The 18,880-nt window shown below is 37.6% G+C and overlaps 1 protein-coding gene across 6 annotated transcripts in view; it reads right to left on the reverse strand.

Annotated features, from left to right (window-relative positions):
• Positions 1 to 18,880, reverse strand: part of ASH1L (ASH1 like histone lysine methyltransferase) — a 171,805-nt gene that overhangs the window by 134,054 nt on the left and 18,871 nt on the right. For all 6 annotated transcript variants that reach the window (XM_041745463.1, XM_041745445.1, XM_041745453.1 and 3 more), the window contains one exon: positions 11,280 to 11,800. In XM_041745463.1, the coding sequence (XP_041601397.1) occupies positions 11,280 to 11,699 (420 nt within the window). In that variant the 5' untranslated portion in view covers positions 11,700 to 11,800. The remainder of the gene's footprint in view (positions 1 to 11,279; positions 11,801 to 18,880) is intronic.

Consider the following 18,880-nt stretch of genomic DNA (forward strand, 5'->3'; position numbering starts at 1 on the left):
TATTATAACTGTGTTGGGGAAATGCTAGGATAGCCACTAAAAAATGTAAGGAAAGAGGTTTATGGACAAATTTTTCCCCAACGATAGTAAGAAATGTTAAGTTACTTGTAAAACTACATTTGAAATTAGAAATATAGGGACACCTGGGTGGCTGGGTGGTTGAGCATCTGCCTTCGGCTCAGGTTGTGATCCCCGGGTCCTGGGATGGAGTCTGCCTCTCCCTCTGCCTATGTCTCTGCCTCTCTCTATATATCTCTCATAAATTCATAAATAAAAAAATCTTTAAAAAAAAAAGGAATTAGAAATATAGAGACGTCTGACTGGCTCAATTTCATAAAATCCCTAGGGTTTTTTTGTTTGTTTTTGTTTTTGTTTTTGCTTTCCCCCCCTAGGTTTTGTTATCTCATCATGTAAGGCCTTTAATTCTGATGTCTCCCCCAAAGTCTTCATTTGTTTCTATGCAGCTATATCTCGAAATTAATTAGCAACGGGCACTTATGGAGCAGTCTGTATGTGAGCATCCCTGGAGTGATTTACAGTCATTAAAATGAAATAAAAGATATGAACAGGCAACCATAAAAAGCAGCATGTGAATTAGCAAGTCAGCATGATAATATTTAGGCTTAATTCCCTGGGACTTAAGGAGACCTATGCCTTCTTTTAATGTAGTTCAATAATGACTTTTGCCATTAGCAAGATCAACAATGAAATGAGAGATATTCACATTCACCATACCTCATTTTGTATACCAAACAAACCACAATACAGAGTCAAGCAGATATCCTTAAATCCAGCACTTTAAGAGAACGTGAACTGCTCAATCAGCCATATGCAGCACTGATTGGAGAAGTTTCTACCACAAAATGAAAAGAACTGAGGATGAGCCTGATGAAACTGACTATGATAGTTTGAATTTTCCTGGCACATTTATAGCAGAGTCTGCTGCACATTGCAATAGATGGAATCTGCTTTCCCCTCCATTTACAGGAGCAGCTGCTTCCATAATAGACAGTATTTTGGGAAAAGAGTGGCATCTTGTTTTGTCTCCAAGGCTTAAGACAGATCATAGCTGCCCCCTTAGTTGTTTGTGTATGTAAAAGGAAGGCTTTATTGAAATGTGAAGATCCAGGATAATGTGCATAATAGCGGCTGCCACGGAGAAGCTGGGCTTTGTGCCAGCTGTTCTCTTCTCTACTACAAAATAACAGCTCAAGCAACTTCCAAAATAACAATCAACATGAAGGTAAGACAACAGAACTCCATTCAAAGCAGGACCTGAAGATACCTGAACACCATCAGGTCTTCCTGTTTGAATAACTTTTGTCAATAAGAACATAGGAGTGGAAAGGTAGTGGGATAATGTAGCCTCGAATTCTGGATCCTTTTATGACTTAGTATGAGAAAGAGTACACTCAGAGATGGCACTTAACTCACAAGGTGCAGGTAAGATGAGAGAATGTGAACTCTTATTCCCTGGATAGAGCTAAGAAGCCTCAACCAGAAACACTGATTAAAAAGGAAAAAGAAAAAAAAAGGAACTGGAATAAACGACACCTGACAGAAGTATAGATAAAACAGTGTCACTTGGGCTCATCTTGTACCACCTTTAGTGGATGAGTCACTAAGATGTGTTAAACGCTTTGAAGAGGAGCGGCCCCGGGTGGCTCAGCGGTTTAGCGCCACCTTTGGTCCAGCGCCTGACCCTGGATACCCAGGATGGAGTCCCACGTCGGGCTCCCTGCATGGAGCCTGCTTCTCCCTCTGCCTGCGTCTCTGCCTCTCTCTCTCTCTCTCTGTGTGTGTCTCTCATGAATAAATAAAATCTTTAAAAAATAAAAAAAAATAAATGCTTTGAAGAGGTGTTTGACATCTAAAAATGCTTTCTTTTTTTTTTTTTTTTTCAAATTTTTATTTATTTATGATAGTCACAGAGAGAGAGAGAGAGGGGGGCAGAGACATAGGCAGAGAGAGAAGCAGGCTCCATGCACCAGGAGCCCGATGTGGGATTCGATCCTGGGTCTCCAGGATCACGCCCTGGGCCAAAGGCAAGCGCTAAACCGCTGCACCACCCAGGGATCCCTAAAAATGCTTTCTTAAACTAAGAACCTAATGTGGGATTGTTTTTGAACGGAGATATTACAGACAGCTTAGTTTATCACTCTATTGTGGTAAAATTAAGAAAGGTTTTGTTTGACCTATTATAAGACAAATGGGTTTTCTTTTTTTCTTTCTTTTTTTTTTTTTACAAATGGGTTTTCTAAGGGAAATCACCAAAGTTGTGATTTACCCGGAAATTCATGAAACAGCCACAGGTAATAACACTAATTTCTTAACAGTAGCAAACTATAGATTGTTTGAAATAGACTTAATAGTTTTAATAAATGCTTTTAGTAACTGAAAGGAGAAAATATTTATGAGTAGTTTAGTTAGGAAAATATATGCAAAGAGCACCATCTTAGGGCTATAGAAACAAATCCTCTTATTACCAAGCTAAATGTTAATGGGTTTATTTTTGGTGCTGGTATTTTTTTTTTTTTAAATGCTGACCGATCTTAACACACAGTCCATAATCTTAATGACCTATTTTTTAAGCATGGTTTGTGATTCTTAAATACAAAAACTAAAATGATCAACCTTACACTCAAGGAACATTCATTCACTGGTAAATAAAAGACAAGCATATAACTGCACTATAACATGACACATATTATAAAACAAATACACGCAGGGAAGCACAGAGGTTAGTGCCCAGGAAACCTTTCATAGAACTAGGTACATGTGAGCTGAGTACTTTCTACCCTCTCATCCTCCCTCCTTTCTCATTGCATATGAAACTTTTTTCTTTAAGAACTTAGTAACAAATTTATTTTTCTAATTTTTCATTTTTATCTTAGCTAAATTACTTCTTGAGATTGAAATTAACAGAAAGCTGTGTCAACCAAGTACGCTCAGGAGAACTTCGAGTTTTCTGATAATTCCTAGCAGTCACAATCAACAAGCTGCTTAAAGAAAAGCTATCAAGCTCCCTTTTGCCTCTGGCTTCTAATAGTCTGTGATTTGCTCCGCAGCCTTCTGTAGACTCTACGCATGCAATGAAGGACTAGACAAGGAACTATGGGATAATCACACTCAGCAATTTTGGCAAAAAATAAAAATATGGTATTGAGAAGCAGGTTCTATCTTATTTCACTGTTGTTACTGTAAAAAGTTACTACTGCAATTGTTAGAATCATCTTTCTGCTTTCACGTGTATTCTGAGGTGTTACTAATTCCATGTAGCTTGGCTAAAACCAGCTAAAATACCCTAGCGTATCTACCATCTGCGCATTTGTGTCAGAATGCCTTTGCACACCTTCTAAACTCTGACTTCCTAATACAGCAGCTTTGTATTGTAAGCTTGTAAACTTGACTTTCAGATATTTTCCAAAACTGATGGTAAAACATATATAGTAGGTAAAAACTTGGCTGTTAAAAATGAAGAGTAGAAAAAGACCAAATTTAATAGTTCAGAACCCATTTTGTTTAAAGAGTGAGTAGTGGCTACTATTTCACTTTACCAGTATTACCATTTCTGACATCTTTGTTCACATTATCTTCTTTTGCTAATCTGTATAATCTCAATTTAGATAATACACTCTGGATAAACTAAAGGCTCAGGAACACCATAATTCCAGCTTGAAGACCCATATTTATATTAAGGGGTTCCAAGGAAATCACAGTTAATACGCAAACCACCACCCACCCCCTTCCTTGGTAGGTCTTCAGTCAATCATATTAACTCCTGACATTAGGTACTTCCTGGTACAAAGTGATACTCATTTATTACAAAAAGGAAAAAGTTATTACACAGATCTTAGATAATGTCTTTATATTTTTCCACCTTTTAGTTGTGAGGGGAGAGGGGTGTATTAGACATATAACAAGTTTCCTTTTCTTCTGGGAAGAGAATTCTTAATTCTAAGAAGTAGAATTCTATTATGAAGCAGTTGGTTTAAAAAAAAAAATCTTTGACAAACCAACACCAAGAACGGTCACGCTGAGCTTTGCCCACTGCATCCTGAGCCCCCAATACACCTCACTTCCCTTCCCCCTTTAATATTTAAATCCTTGCCACTCGTCCTTAAACCTGATCTCTAATGCCACCTGCTGTTGCAGTTATGTGTGCTCAAGAAGCAGCACCACTCTGCCTGAGTATTATTCCTGCTTGACTTTTACTCCTGCATGAAAGACCAAGGTAGTTCACTATTAATAGGTCTGTAAAATAAAATTCAGGTACTATATCTTTGGTAAGATTTAACATTATAGATATAAATGACAGGGTTCCTACTAACTACAAATAATTCCAAATATCCCAAATAAAAAAAACTTATCAAAAAAGCAATTTTAACTTTAAAATGTTTCCTCTTTCGGGGCGCACCTGAGTGGCTCAGTGGTAGAGCGTGATCCCAGTCTTGGGATCAAGTCCCACATCGGGCTCCTTACAGGGAGCCTACTTCTCCCCCTCTGCCTCTCATGAATAAATAAATCTTAAAAAAAAAAAATTCCCCCTTCCTAAAAGGTACAGTGATATAAAGTACAACCACAACATTTTTGAACTTTAAAAACAAAGAAAAAAGTCCTTAAAAACAAATGTGCATGGTCACACAACTTTTAAAAATTTATGTTAGAAGCAACACTACATGGTTTGAAAATTAAAATACTTTGTAAGTCAGAACAGAGAAAAAAAACTTCAACCCAAGATTTCTTAAGAAACTGCAGACAAAAACTGAAGTGGAGTTTCCCTAAGTTTTGAGTACAAGAGAAAGCACAACATGTAAGTACCTCAACTAGGCCTTCATTCTGTTTTCTCAGGACTCACCTAAACTAAAGGGCTTTCAAATTCTTGTCCTATATCACAACTGACAATGTCTATAAGACATGCTATCTGTGCCTCTGCCCTTATTATTTACTTTGCCCCCAAAGCCCCTCTTTCTAGCAAATTCTAACAAAGATGTCAATACCTAATTCTGAATACAAACGTCTCTAATAAAGCTTTCCTCGCATATTCTCCTCCCACCTTCTCCCAACAATTCTGTGAATTCATAAATAATCTGTATTTTTGTGGAAGTTGTTATCACATGATAATAACCTGTTTAATGCACAGCATAGGCACTCAAATATTTTATGGAGAAATAAATCAAAGAACACTGTCAGGCTAGACAGAAATCATGTTCAAAATAAAGTGATATAAAATTTGATCTTCCTTTGTGAAAAGTATAAATATGAGTAATATAAGTAACGTGAGTAAAATATTAGTTCCTTAACCAGTTATCTAAAGTGTAATAGACACGGGCGGCTGGGTTGCTCTGACGGGTAAGCCTCTGACTCTTGATTTCGGCTTAGGTCATGATCTCAGGATCTTGAGATTGAGCCCCACATCACACTCTGCACTGAGCATGCTTAGGATTCTCTCCCTCCTTCTACCTCTGTCCCACTCACCCATCCCCAGGTTGTACGCACTCTCTTTTCCTCACTCTCTGGAAAAAAAGAAAAAAAGAAAAGCCAAAATCTAGGTAGTATCTGGCCCACTTTTGCCCCAATTTCTTCTCAAAACAAGTGGGATTTGGGTGCAGCAAATTAAAAACTGCTAGGCAAATTAGCTATACTAAGCAAGAGCTGAGGTACTATTATTATTATCCGCATATTTTCTTATTAAAAAAAAACATTAATCTATCAGTTCTGTAATTTAATAAAATCTCAGACCAACAGGACTTAATTAGAATACTTGGATTCATGTGGATTTTAATAACTTTCCATAAAAATAATTTCACTGAGGTTCAAAATTGCTTCTTCAATGAACTGTTTCCTAAAGAATCTATTACATTGGCACAGGCATTTCTTTTCCAAAGAGAAAACTATCTTTTGGAGGAAAATTATAATTAGCTCTGTAAATTTTATTTATAATCCACTGTGCTCATTAAATCCACTTAACTGGGCTAAAATGGCACCAAATAAACTATTCACCAGCAAAATGGTAGTCAACATAGTACTAGAGGTCAATGCTCTGCGACCTAAATGGTTATCAGGGTAGAGCAGTATTGAAATAGACCCTCATCTCTTTAAGCTCAAACAAGTTTGCTTGAATCACCCGCTACAGGAAACATGTATTTTATTTTTCATTTGTCACAAAAGTACCTTTTTTGGGGCTTAGTATCCTAAGCAAACTAAGATCATGTATAATTACACATACATGCTACACAATTTCATAACTGAAATTTTGTTTAAATGCTAGAAAGGAAGGAACATTACCTCTTCTTTTAAGTTCGTGTGTAATAAATGTAGGTAAATATGACTTCCAACTCTACTCTCACTTTCTAGCATGCTGCTATGGAAGAACAAATAGTCCATTCTGACAACTTATGAAATGACACAGACACTATATGAAGTGGCAAATAACAAAACCCAAAGTTTTACAGGAATTTTTTTTTAAGATATTATTTATTTATTTTAGAGAGAGAAAGTGCACATGCAGGGAGTGGAAGGAGGGGCCGAGGGAGAAGGAGTAGCAGACTCCCTGCTGAGCTCCAGGAGAGACTCAATCTCCAGAGGACTAAGGGAGCTGAATCAAGAGTCAGATGCTTAACTGACTGAGCCACCCAGGTGTCCCCAGCCATTTATATTTTTTAATGACGGAGGAGGGGGACATATGTATTTGCCTGTATATACATATCTGTGGGAGATATTAAAGACACTGATGTTGGAGTTATCATCCTAGAAGATTCTTTGCACCAAGTTTGGTTCCAAAACAAGTAGTTCTTAATGTGGTATTACTTTCCAAGTGTAAATGTAAACCTGAAAATGCATTCAATATACACATCAGTTTTCTTCATTTTGATTGAGAAATGGCTATTCTGCTTGACCAGTTATTGCAGTCAGTAAGGGGTTATCACAAGATCGTCTAAAAGGGGATTCTTAAATAGAATTACTCAGAGGGGGAGAAGGATAATGATGGTAACACTATTTCATTGTTTCCCCCTTTTATCTCTTAAATTCTGAATCACAGGAGTCTATTACCTAATCAAATTAATATTTTCTGGTCCAATATCCATACTATTACGCATGACATTTAATTTACTTATGGAGGGGAGGGGTAGAGGGAAAAGGTGACAGCATCATCTATGTACACACATCACAAAGCCAGATGTGGGTCTCAATCTTTCAACCTTGAGATCATGACCTGAGCTAAAATCAAGAGTTGGATGCTTAATTCACTGAGCCATCCAGGTGCCTCTACACATGACATTTTTTATAACAGCTTCCCATGTCCAAAGTATCCCTTGCTATCTGAATTAGTTTCTGAATTCAGAGACCATGTTCAGGGTGAGATGGATACCTGAAAATCTCTCACTTAAACAGAAGAGCTAAAATGATAAAGCCCTGAAGAAAACATAGAAGAAAATCTTCAAGAATTTGGATTTGACAGTGATTTCTTAGATGGGACACCAAAAACACAGGCAATAGAATAAAAAACAGACCAAGTAGTTCATCAAAACCCAAAACCCTTGTGCATAAGAGGACACTGTCAAGAGAATAAGAAGACAATCCACACAGGGGGAGTGAATATTCCCAAGTCTTACACAGAATGTATAAAGAACCCCGTAAACTCACCAACAAAAAAAGCAGCACAATTCAAAAAGTGCTATACCAATTTACTCAACATCAGCAGTGAAAGAGAGAGCCTATTTCCCTAGATTCCTGCCAACACTGAATTACTATCATTATTAGGATGAAATTTTTTAGTTTTGCCAAAATGTATTATAGAAAGTTAAGTCTCAAAATCATTGAAACATAAACCAAGTATGCCTTCACATCAAGTACACAGCATTGTAAGTCAATTATATCTTTAAATACATATTAAATTTAAAAAACATATTAAATAAACACATTACAAATACATTAAATACAGAATTAGGATCCTTAAAATTTATGATATAACTTTATTTAAAACGACTTTATTTACTTGACAAAGAGCACACAGACAAGCAGGGGGAGAGGCAGAGGCAGAGGCAGAGGGAAAATACTCCCCACTGAGCAGAGAGCCTGATTCGGGGCTTGATCCAGGACTCTGGGATCACCACCCAAGCTGAAGGCCGATGCCACCTAAGTACCCTTATAATATAACTTGAAATAAAAGACATTAAAAGAGCATCATCTCCTAATAGTTTCTCAAAAGAATGAACTTCAAACTTCAATTATTAATATGCCAGTTTTTAAACAATGAATTGAAATTTTTAATAAATTAGTGAAATATTTGAAGTATGTCACATAATTCAAGAAAAGGGAAAATTTCACTCATGGAATGGAACCTGGGTTTTGTTTTTACATTTTTTTTTTAAAGATTTTATTTATTCATGAGAGACAGAGAGAGAGAGAGAGAGAGAGAGAGAGGCAGAGACACAGGCAGAGGGAGAAGCAGGCTCTATGTAGGGAGCCCGATGTGGGACTCAATCCCGGGACTCCAGGATCACGCCCTGGGCTGAAGGCAGGCGCTAAACCACTGAGCCACTCAGGGATCACTGGGTTTTGTTTTTAAAAATCACATAAACAGTTTTAAAAAAATTATATAAACAGTTAATAATCATTCAATACTAATCATGACAGCAAATAATTTATTTTTTTTCAGAGGGTCTTGTTTTTGCTCTCTGACTATTGCCAAAAGAAAAATTCTACAGAGACAAAATATATGATCTATATTTGTTTTTACTAGTAATGTAAGGCTTAATATTTGCTTTATTTTTTATTTTATTTTTTTAGGGAGAGGGAAAGGCAGAGAATCTTAAGCAGGCTCCATGCCCAGCACAGAGCTGAACATGGGGCTCAAGCTCACAACCCTGAGATCATGACCTGAACTGAAATCAAGAGTCAGACACTTAACTGACTGAACCACACAGGCATCCTATAATAATTGCTCTAAAAGCAGCACTAACAAAAACCCAACTACTTTTGAAGAATTGGGGGTACATGTTTCAGTTACATTTGGTAAAGCCTTGTTTTAAAATAAAGCCCCCCCCCCAAAAAATAATAAAATAAAAGCCCCAACATGCCTCATAATATTCCATCTTTCCCTTCTTGGCCAAGGATACTTAATCTTTTTACAGTCATGAACTCCTCTAAGAAGCTGGTGAGAGCTATATAAAAAATGTACCCAAACAAACACAAAACTCTGTACAGACTGTCAGGTTGCCTTGTGAGGACAACCACACATACCCGCACCCTCCCAGGGACCAAAGGTTGTGAAGCCGGACATCAGGCTATAAGGAAAAGAAAATATTCACAGGAACCTGTCACAAGCCAGATACTTTATATAAATTTAATTCCGTATACAACCATTGAAGATAATAGGCATTTATAGTCCCACACTATAAAGAGAAGGCCAAGGCTGAGTAAGATAAACCCAATTGTCTGTGTGTAGTTATTTAGCTTGGGTTCTAAAAAAAAAAAAAAAAAAAAATTGGGTTCTGATTCCACAGCCCATCCTCTTTCCATTACTTCTGAAGCACTAATTCAGAGGTTACTAATATATCCAACATCCTATGCTAAAGTAGCTGTCTGAAAAATAAATACCAACTTAATCACTAGCAGTTCTGTAACCTTCTATCAGAAACCACAGATTATATTCTATTTAAAAACAAGATATATGTATATAAACCACCTGTGTATTGAGAGTAAATATGTATTGTGAAATCATCAAAGTACAAACCTCATCATTATCATGGAGTATTAAAAAAAAAACTATAGAAAGATTACTAAAGACAATCATACTGAAGACTTCTATAGCTGTAGAAGATAAGCTGTAACATTGTTTCAAAGGAAAAGGTCTAGATAAAAATCTTTGCCAATCAACCTTATGAAAATCCTTGAGGTCAGCAGGAACAGATATTCCCCTCTGAGAGATGAGGAAAATAGGGCTCAGACGAGGTTAATCAATTTAGCAAAGATTCATCCCATTCATTTTTTCAAGAACTGGTACAATACCCATTTTTTTCTTGGCTTGTAATCTAACTCATTTGCAGTTCATTTTATCAACAAAACATCCCAAGCTACTTCATATGTCTATGATCTTTGAAGAATAGCAACTATTAAAAATTTGTGGATGCTACAGCAATTTGGAGAAAAACAAAAGTGCCTGTATCATTAAGGTTTCTGGTAACATGTAAAAAGCACATGAATTTGATGTTAAGGAATTAACAGTAAAAATCAAGTTATTTCATGCAGTCAGGAATATTCCAAAATTTTAGCCAGAGTGTTAAGTCAATTCTTTCTACCTAGATTCATTGTTTTACTTATATATGCATATAATTTAAGTATGCATGTGGGCCTGTATGGTACCCATCACCTGAAATTAGATATTATATGAAATGGCTAAAACTTGTGGTCAACACATGACCTAAAATAAATTTAGTATCTTTACTACAGAGTAAATAGGGTTAAGAAAAATCAGTTATTATATTTGGATAGCCTATGAGAAAGAAGGGATGGGGACGATTTTTAATGTATCAACTTGCTTTATGAGGAGTGACAGGAATTAATCCTTGTATTAAACAATTCATTGTACAAAAGCTTTCAACATATGGCATGCCTGAGTGGCTCAGTTAAACATCTGACTCCTGATTTTGGCTTAGGTCATGATGTCAGGGCTATGAGATGGAGCCTTGCTTAAGATTCTCTCTCTCTCTCTCTCCCTCTGCCCCTCCCCCAACTCCTCACTCTCTCCCATCTTCTATTAAAAAACAAAACAAAACAAAACAAAACAAACAAGAAAACCCAAAAACAAAATGGAACAAAAAACGCACAAAAGCTTTCAACATATGTTAATAAACTGGATCCCTATAACCACCTCAAAAGACAGGTGGTATTATAATCATTAAACATCTTTGAGCCTCAATTTCTTCCCTGTTAATCTGTCTAGTAAATAAGAAGATGAGATTCAAATCTAGGTTTCCTGATTACAAACCCAGTATTCTTTCCCAACGCCATGTAGTAGTAACAACATAGGTATATCCCATTTCAAACGCCTGCCATAAAAACACAAAATGCATACATGGTCACCCTGCCATGCAAGCCCTAGACAAGCCTCAGAGCCTGTTGTAGTCTCAAAAAAAAAAAAAAAAAGGGCTATTTGGAGATAATACAGAGATTAAACTCAAACTTCCATAATAAGTATCAAGGTTAAATAAAAAGTCCATATAGAGAAATCCTCGGATCCCCAATGAGCACAAGGTGCTGGCAATTGTACTCACCCGTCTTGAAGGACAGTGCTCATCCTTCTCCTCTGTCATCTTCCCACCTTTAAGTGCTTTCCTTGGGTGCTTGATAGTTGTTTTTATGGCAGGTCGACATACATAGTTCTCCAAGTTTTTTGGAGGTTTTTTAGTTCTCTTAGCCTGAAGGCCAATTTTCAATTTTAAGTTTCCCTCTGAAAAGTTTGTTTCTTTCACTGAAAACTGTTGCTGTGCATCAGTCAAACCATCCTCCTTCCCTGCTTCGCTGTTTCTGTCCCGATTCCACTTGCGAAGGTCCTCTTCCTCTTTCGTGTTGCTCTCTACCTCTCCTTCTCTCTTGCTGACCACTGTGCCGGTACCAAGGGCAGAGGGACTCTTCCTTGAAAATCCTTCCGAGTCAGAACCCAATCCTAACATAGCAGTATTTCTAGGGTCCATCACAAGTGTCTGTTATTGCCAAAGAAGCTTATGAAAATTTTACAGAACTGTGTTCCATAAAAAACAGGGATCTCCAAAACTTGCATCCAGCATCTCTTTCTCTGCAGGATAAACCATAACAAATATTCATCAGAATAGAAGCAACTACTGATTAATATGAGAAATAGGTATAAGGGGAGAGGGACAAGGAGGCCAAGAAGAACCCCAAATCACAGTTAAAACTAACCAAAATATAGTACAAAATGAATTTAATATAGTTATAAATAAACTTAAAATTTTTAGAGTAAGATTATTCTACAGATATCATTAAACAGGCTATAGTGATACATGTTAGGAATTGGTTTTGCGCTCCATTTATAAGGCTTTTCAGGTTAGGACTCTTTTTTTAAAAAAATTATTTATTTATTAATTCACGAGAGAGAAACAGAAAGAGGCAGAGACATAGGCAGAGGAAGAAGCAGACTTCCTGCGGGTAGGCTGATGTGGGACTCAATCCCAGGACCCCGGATCACGCCCTGAGCCAAAGGCAGACGCTCAACTACTGAGCGACCCAGGTGCCCCCAGATGAGGACTCTTAGGCAAGAATTCTTTGCTGCTGGTGTACAATTCAACTCTGAATTCATACACTCACTCATTCATTCAAATATATTTCTGGGCTCCTATCATGTGTCAGGCATTGTATAATAATCTGGTAATACAGTACTTGGCAAAACAGACCCAGTTCCTAAATTTACAAGCCTTATACTCTAGTGAGAAAGACAAATACTAAAAAATTGTTTTACAAATCATTTATAACAATTGTTATAAAAATTCTGAAAACCACAAATTTAATCTTACAAGTTTTCCTAATAGCAAATAGTCAGTGGACATTTTAATTCCCCAAATTCGTACTTTTCCTAAATCATAAAATATTTTTAAACAAGCAAATTATTATTTTCAACAGATGTACACCTTACCTTTAGAGAATCTAAATAATCTAAAAAAAATAATCTACACAGGGCAAACTTCTTCTCATAAAGATCCTCAGGAAACCAGATTACCATATAATCAAAAGGCTGACTAGCCAATACAAAACCAAAACAATTCACTATTCTTGAGGATTGACAGACTAGTCTATTCTAAATACTCGATCCTGGGACCAGGATCATGCCCTGAGCCAAAGACAGACGCTCAACTGCTGAGCCACCCAGGCGTCCTGAAGATCCTATTCCTTAGAACATTCCATTTATGAAACTATGTATATTTCATAGTTTAAACTATGAACCTTAAGACATTTCTGTACAACAAGATTATAAAATTCTCAAAGACAAAGATCATGTAACTCACAATTTCTACAAGGAATGTAAGTAAAATGCATTAACCTGATGACTGGCAATACAGCAAGGGTTTGATAGAAGATACCAACAATTAGTTATTATTACGAATAATAGCAGTTAGCAGTATATTAAGTACTTGACAAATACTGGCCAATGACTCAACTCTTCAGTTTGTTCCTACTCTTTTCAGTCACAAGGATAATCTTCCAATCAGCTGACAATTCTTGCTGTCTACTGCTTCACAGATTAACATTTCACAATAGTTTTCAAGGCTTTTCATAATCCAGCTCTTAAGTATTATTCAACCTTGTTGGTCCTTACTTCCTAACACATCCCCTATGATCTTGTCAATTCAGTTTCCCTTACCATCCCTAACAAATCAAGTTCATTTCTGCTTCTGTGCCATGTGCTTTCCTTCCCTCCAAAAGTACAAAGTCCTGTTTTATCCACGATGGGTTCAAATCCTGAAATTTAAAACTCAGAGAACCACAAGATTTTTCCTAACTCACTAGTGACAAAATCTGACCAGATCTGATCTGGATCCATTTGGTCTTAATTACCACAATTTTCGTGAATAGTCATACATTTTAATGTAAAAGTATTAATGTGCTTGATGAAGGAGTGCTACTCTAAGCATCACTACATTGTCTTTCTAAAAGTAAAAAAAATGTAGTAGGTGGGGGGATGGGGTAACTGGGTGACAGGCACTGAGGAGGGCACCTGACGGGAGGAGCACTGGGTGTCATACTATATGTTGGCAAATAGAACTTCAATAAAATAAAAATAAAACACACACACACACACACAAAATAGAACCAAAAAAATCCAAACTTTTGTATGATGGTTTGTGGACGTCTAGTCTCACACTTATTTTTAATTAAGCTTGCACTGACCAGATCCTTCCCTAAATACCTATTATCCATATAGGATCACAATCTGAGTAATCAGTTTTTTTTCTTGCTCCACATATGTCAACCACATCTCCAAATAAGATTATAGTTACAGTGTAAGTTTCATGAGGGTAGGGACCTCTTCTGGCTTGTTCCCCACTGTTTCCACAGCATCCAGAACAATGAGCAGCACATATATTAGTACCCAATAAATAGCTGAATGAATTTTAAGGCCCCCATAGCTTCTAACATAATGTCTGGCACGTAGAAAATGTTTCTCCTTTCTTTTCAAGTATTTTATTTATTCATGAGAGACACACAGAGGCAGAGACACAGGCAGAGGGAGAAGCAGGCTCCATGCACGGAGCCCAATGTGGGACTCAATCCCGGGACTCCAGGATCACACCCTGAGTGAAAGGCAGACACTCAACCACCGAACCACCCAGGCATCCCTCTCTTTTCATATATGATTTCATCTTGTGTTAGAATGAGAGTCCCATATACAAATTTTTTCTTTTTTTCATATATGTTTATTATATGTATTTTATAGAGGTGGTTTTCAACAAATTCACAATATCTTAATTGTACCAGTCACAGCTTCAAAATTATGTCTTCTACCTCTTCTCTGTACCATCAAAGCTGGTGTAAGGAAAACAATCAGGTTCACTGATCTCATTTTACATTCCTTTTTTTTTTTTTTTTTTTTTTAAAAAAAAGATTTTATTTATTCATGAGAGACACACACACAGAGAGAGAGAGAGAGGCAGAGACACAAGCAGAGGGAGAAGCAGGCTTCATTCAAGAAGCCTGATGTGGGACTCGATCCCAGATTCATGAATCATGCCCTGAGGCAGACGCTCAACCACTGAGCCACCCAGGCGTCCCTCATTTTACATTCCTAAATGCTAACCTCAACTGGGCCTTTAGTGCTAAAACGTGTTTCCCTAACCCACCACTCTCCTATACAACTACTTCAAGTTGGCTCCACCCTCACTGACTTTGCTTCCAATCTGATGAAGGCAGTAGAAACAATCAGAAGACAACTGCCACAGGCTTCCACTATACTGCATACCTACGCACCTCCTGGTGTCTGCTCCTATAGATTCTGCCTTCCCTACTATCAGAATATACTGGGGTGCCTGGGTGGCTCAGTCAGTTTAGCATCTGACTCTTGGTCTCAGCTCAGGTTTTAATATCAGGGTCATGAGTTCAAGCCCCAAGCTGGGCTCCACACTAGGTGTAGAGACAATTAAAGAAATATCTATATTTATACATCTCCAACCCCACCACTTGAGCACTGAATCCTATCCACCTTGCCTTCTCAAGAGCTTTATTTGGGCAACCTATCCTTTCTCCCTTGCAACATCCATTTCTCATTTTTCCTCTGGATGATGCCTATCAGCATGAAAACACAGTACAATATTTCTCATCTAAGAAAACTCTTGACCCCGTATCTTCTACCAGCTTCCCATTTCTCTGTCCCTGCCCCGTACAACAAAACTTTTTCAAAGAGTAATAGTCCATTCTCACCATCTCTAAATCCTTGTCTTTTTTCTCTGGAATGCACTGATCACACTTCTACCACCATCTCTCCACAGAAAGTGCTGGTCAAGGTCACCAATGAACTCAACACTGCTAAGTACACCAGTGAGTTCTTAGTTGTCCACACAACCTAGCTACAGAATGTGACACAGTAGAACAGCCCCTTTGAGGGCAGGAACCATAAGTTATCTCTGCACAAACTTCCAAGAGCCCTCTCTGGATTCTTCTGCCTTACTGGCTAATCAACCTCAGTCTCCTTTGCTAGTTTTTTCTTTTCTCCCCAAACTTTAAACACTGGAGCACCCCAGGGTATGCTCTTCTGTTGCCTATCTACTACATCTATTTGCTACATAAACCAAATCTAATCTTCTGGCCTTAAATTCTATCTAACATTATTGATTCAAAAATTTCTATCATAGGCACCAACACCTTTCTCAAACTTTAGACTCCTATACTCTAAATGTCTACTTGACACAATGCCTAGATGTCTACTAGTTAGACACCGCAAACTTAGCATGTCTAAAACCAATTCATCTTCTCCCTCATCCCCCCATGTGCTCATCCCACAGGCTGCCTCATCTCAATAAATAAATGCAACTCCAGCTAGAAGTATTTAGACTAAAAATTCCTAATCACGGGATCCCTGGGTGGCGCAGCGATTTGGCGCCTGCCTTTGGCCCGGGGCGCGATTCTGGAGACCCGGGATCGAATCCCACGTCGGGCTTCCGATACATGGAGCCTGCTTCTCCCTCTGCCTGTGTCTCTGCCTCTCTCTCTCTCTGTGTGACTGTCATAAATAAATAAAAATAAAAAAAAATTCCTAATCACCCTTAATTCCTTTCTCTTGCCTCACATGTCCATTTAGTCGGCAAAGTCTTCCTTACCTTTGAAATACATGGACAACCTATTTCCTGCTAATTTGACCACTACCACTCAGATCCAAGTAATAACATCTCACCTGGTCTACTGCAAAAGTCTTCACTGGCTCCTTGCTTCAGCCCTTTGTAGCTCTCTACAGTCTTCTCAACACAGCAGCCAGGTGATCCTTCTAAAGCTCGTATCAGATCATCTCACTCCTCTGCTCAACACCCTTTCAATGGCTTCCCATCTCACTCAAAGCAGAAGTCAAAGTCCTTACAATGGTCTAAAGGCCCTATTTTACTCTGGCATACAATCCTCTCTACCTCCTTTCCATCTATTACCAAAAACTTCACTTAGTTCCAAGAAGGGGGGTACGGGTCTCCTTCTGTTTCTCAAGTAAAGAAAAATACTCCTACGCCCTTTGCAATTATTATTCTGCTTGATGAGAATTCTCTTTCCGCAGACAACTGCATGGTTTGCTCTTTCATGTCCTTCACATGTTTGCCTAAACGTAACCTTACAGAACAGACAACCCCTGACAGTCTTTTGTAAAACAGAAAAACACTCATCTCACCATCTTCTCCTAACACTCTGTCCTGTTTTATTTTTCTACATGACTCTTCTCACCATCTGATGTACAATGTATTTATTGTTGATATCTTTCCATTGGGATGTAAAATCCACCAGGAAATAGATTTTTGTCAGTTTAGTTCAATGTAATGTCCTAGCACCTAGAACTGTATCTGGCATATAAGAGGTGTTCAATAATTATTTGAATTAATGGCATGTTTCTTGTGTGATATATATATATATATATTTTTTTTTAAAGATTTTACTTATTTGACAGAGAAAGAGAGCACAAGTAGGGGGAGTAGCAGGCAGAGGGAGAGGGAGAAGCAGACTCCCCACTGAACAGGGAGCCTGATGCAATGTGGGACTCGATTCCAGGACCCTAGGATCATGACCTGAGCCCAAGGCAGATGCTTAACTATTAAGCTATTCAGGCGCCCCTACATTACTAGCTTTAATATGTTCCTTTTCTAGTTCTTTTCTCCGCTTTTTTCTTAAATCTTCTTTCTTGTTTCTTACTTAAGTAGGCTCCATGTCCAGAGTGGAATCCAACATAAGTCTTGAACTCACGACCCTGAGGTCAAGAGTCAAACACTTGGGGCACCAGGGTGGCTCAGCTGATCAAACATCTGACTCTTGATTTCAGCTCAGGTCATGAGATCAAGCCTTACATCTGGCTCCAAGCTCAGGCTGCTGACAATTCACCCCCTTTCCTTCTGTCCCTCTCCTTGTTCTCTGCCTCTCTGACATTGTCTCTCTAAAATACATAAATCTTAAAAAAAAAAAAAAAAAAAAGTTGAACACTTAACTGAGCCCCCCAGGCACATGTTTTAATTTTTAATACCCATCTTAGGCTCATGGGTGGTTCAGCTGGTGAAGCATCTGCATTCAGGTCATGATTCTGATCCTTGCTCAGCAGGGAGCCTGCTCCTCCCTCTATCTCTGCCACTCCCTTGCTATGCTCACTCTTGCAATCTCTCTGTCAAATAAAATATATATATATATATTTTAAAAATTAATACCCATCCTGTGTTTCATGTTACTAGGTGAATTGAAAGACCTGTCATATATTTTTTTGGTTAATCATGAAAACAAATCTGTCCTAAAATAAAAACAAATAATTTACACAAAAATAACTGCTTTTATAATATTCACTCAGAAACACACACATTTTAAACTTTCCCTGCAATTTATTCATAATAAAGGAATTCCAGAACTCTTAATATATATGTATAAAAGTGAAGCAGAATCTCAGTATTTCCTCCAAAGAACTCAAAAGCATTTATGCCAGCACTTAGTCACTTTTAACACATTCCAGAGAAGGGTTTGGAGAGCATGATTCTCTTCACTTTAAAATGGAAAAATTGAATCTGAGTGACACAGATTATTATATAAATAGAATACCAATAAACCAAAAAAGAATTAATTTGACAACACTGATCACTACCCCAGAAATGTTTGTAAGAATAGAGAAACATAATGCTTCCCTAACTTGATCAAAGAGGAATAAGAATAGTATGCCGAAGGGCATATTTTGTGAACCCATCTAGGCAGTGAGACTGGAAAAGCATGATGGGCAAACACTACATACCAAATTTAAGTGTTTCTAGTAAAGATAAATCCAAATTCTGAAGATACTTCACAACATAGAATGCTTTTTATCTGCTAAATGTAAACTGCTTGAAAACCAATCCCTACACCAGCTGCCAGAATGCTGATTCTGAACTTTGAAAGCAGTGTTCTTTGTGAATGATACTCTTTAAGTTTTTGGAAAGGTATCTATATAATCTAGGTATGCTGTCCAGGGATAAGAATGCCACGTTGTTACAAAATGTATTCTGGTGACTACTACAATATATTCAAGTCAAAATACAGTTACTAGGAGAAACACAGAACTAAAGACTGCTAGAATCTCTTTGCTTTAAGAGACAAATTCAATGCTTTAAGAGACAAAATTCAAGATCCATATTAAGAGACAAATTCAACCAGGCAACTTTGGGAT

This window comes from Vulpes lagopus, chromosome 1, assembly GCF_018345385.1.
Source record: "Vulpes lagopus strain Blue_001 chromosome 1, ASM1834538v1, whole genome shotgun sequence".
Classification (NCBI taxonomy): Eukaryota; Metazoa; Chordata; class Mammalia; order Carnivora; family Canidae; genus Vulpes; species Vulpes lagopus.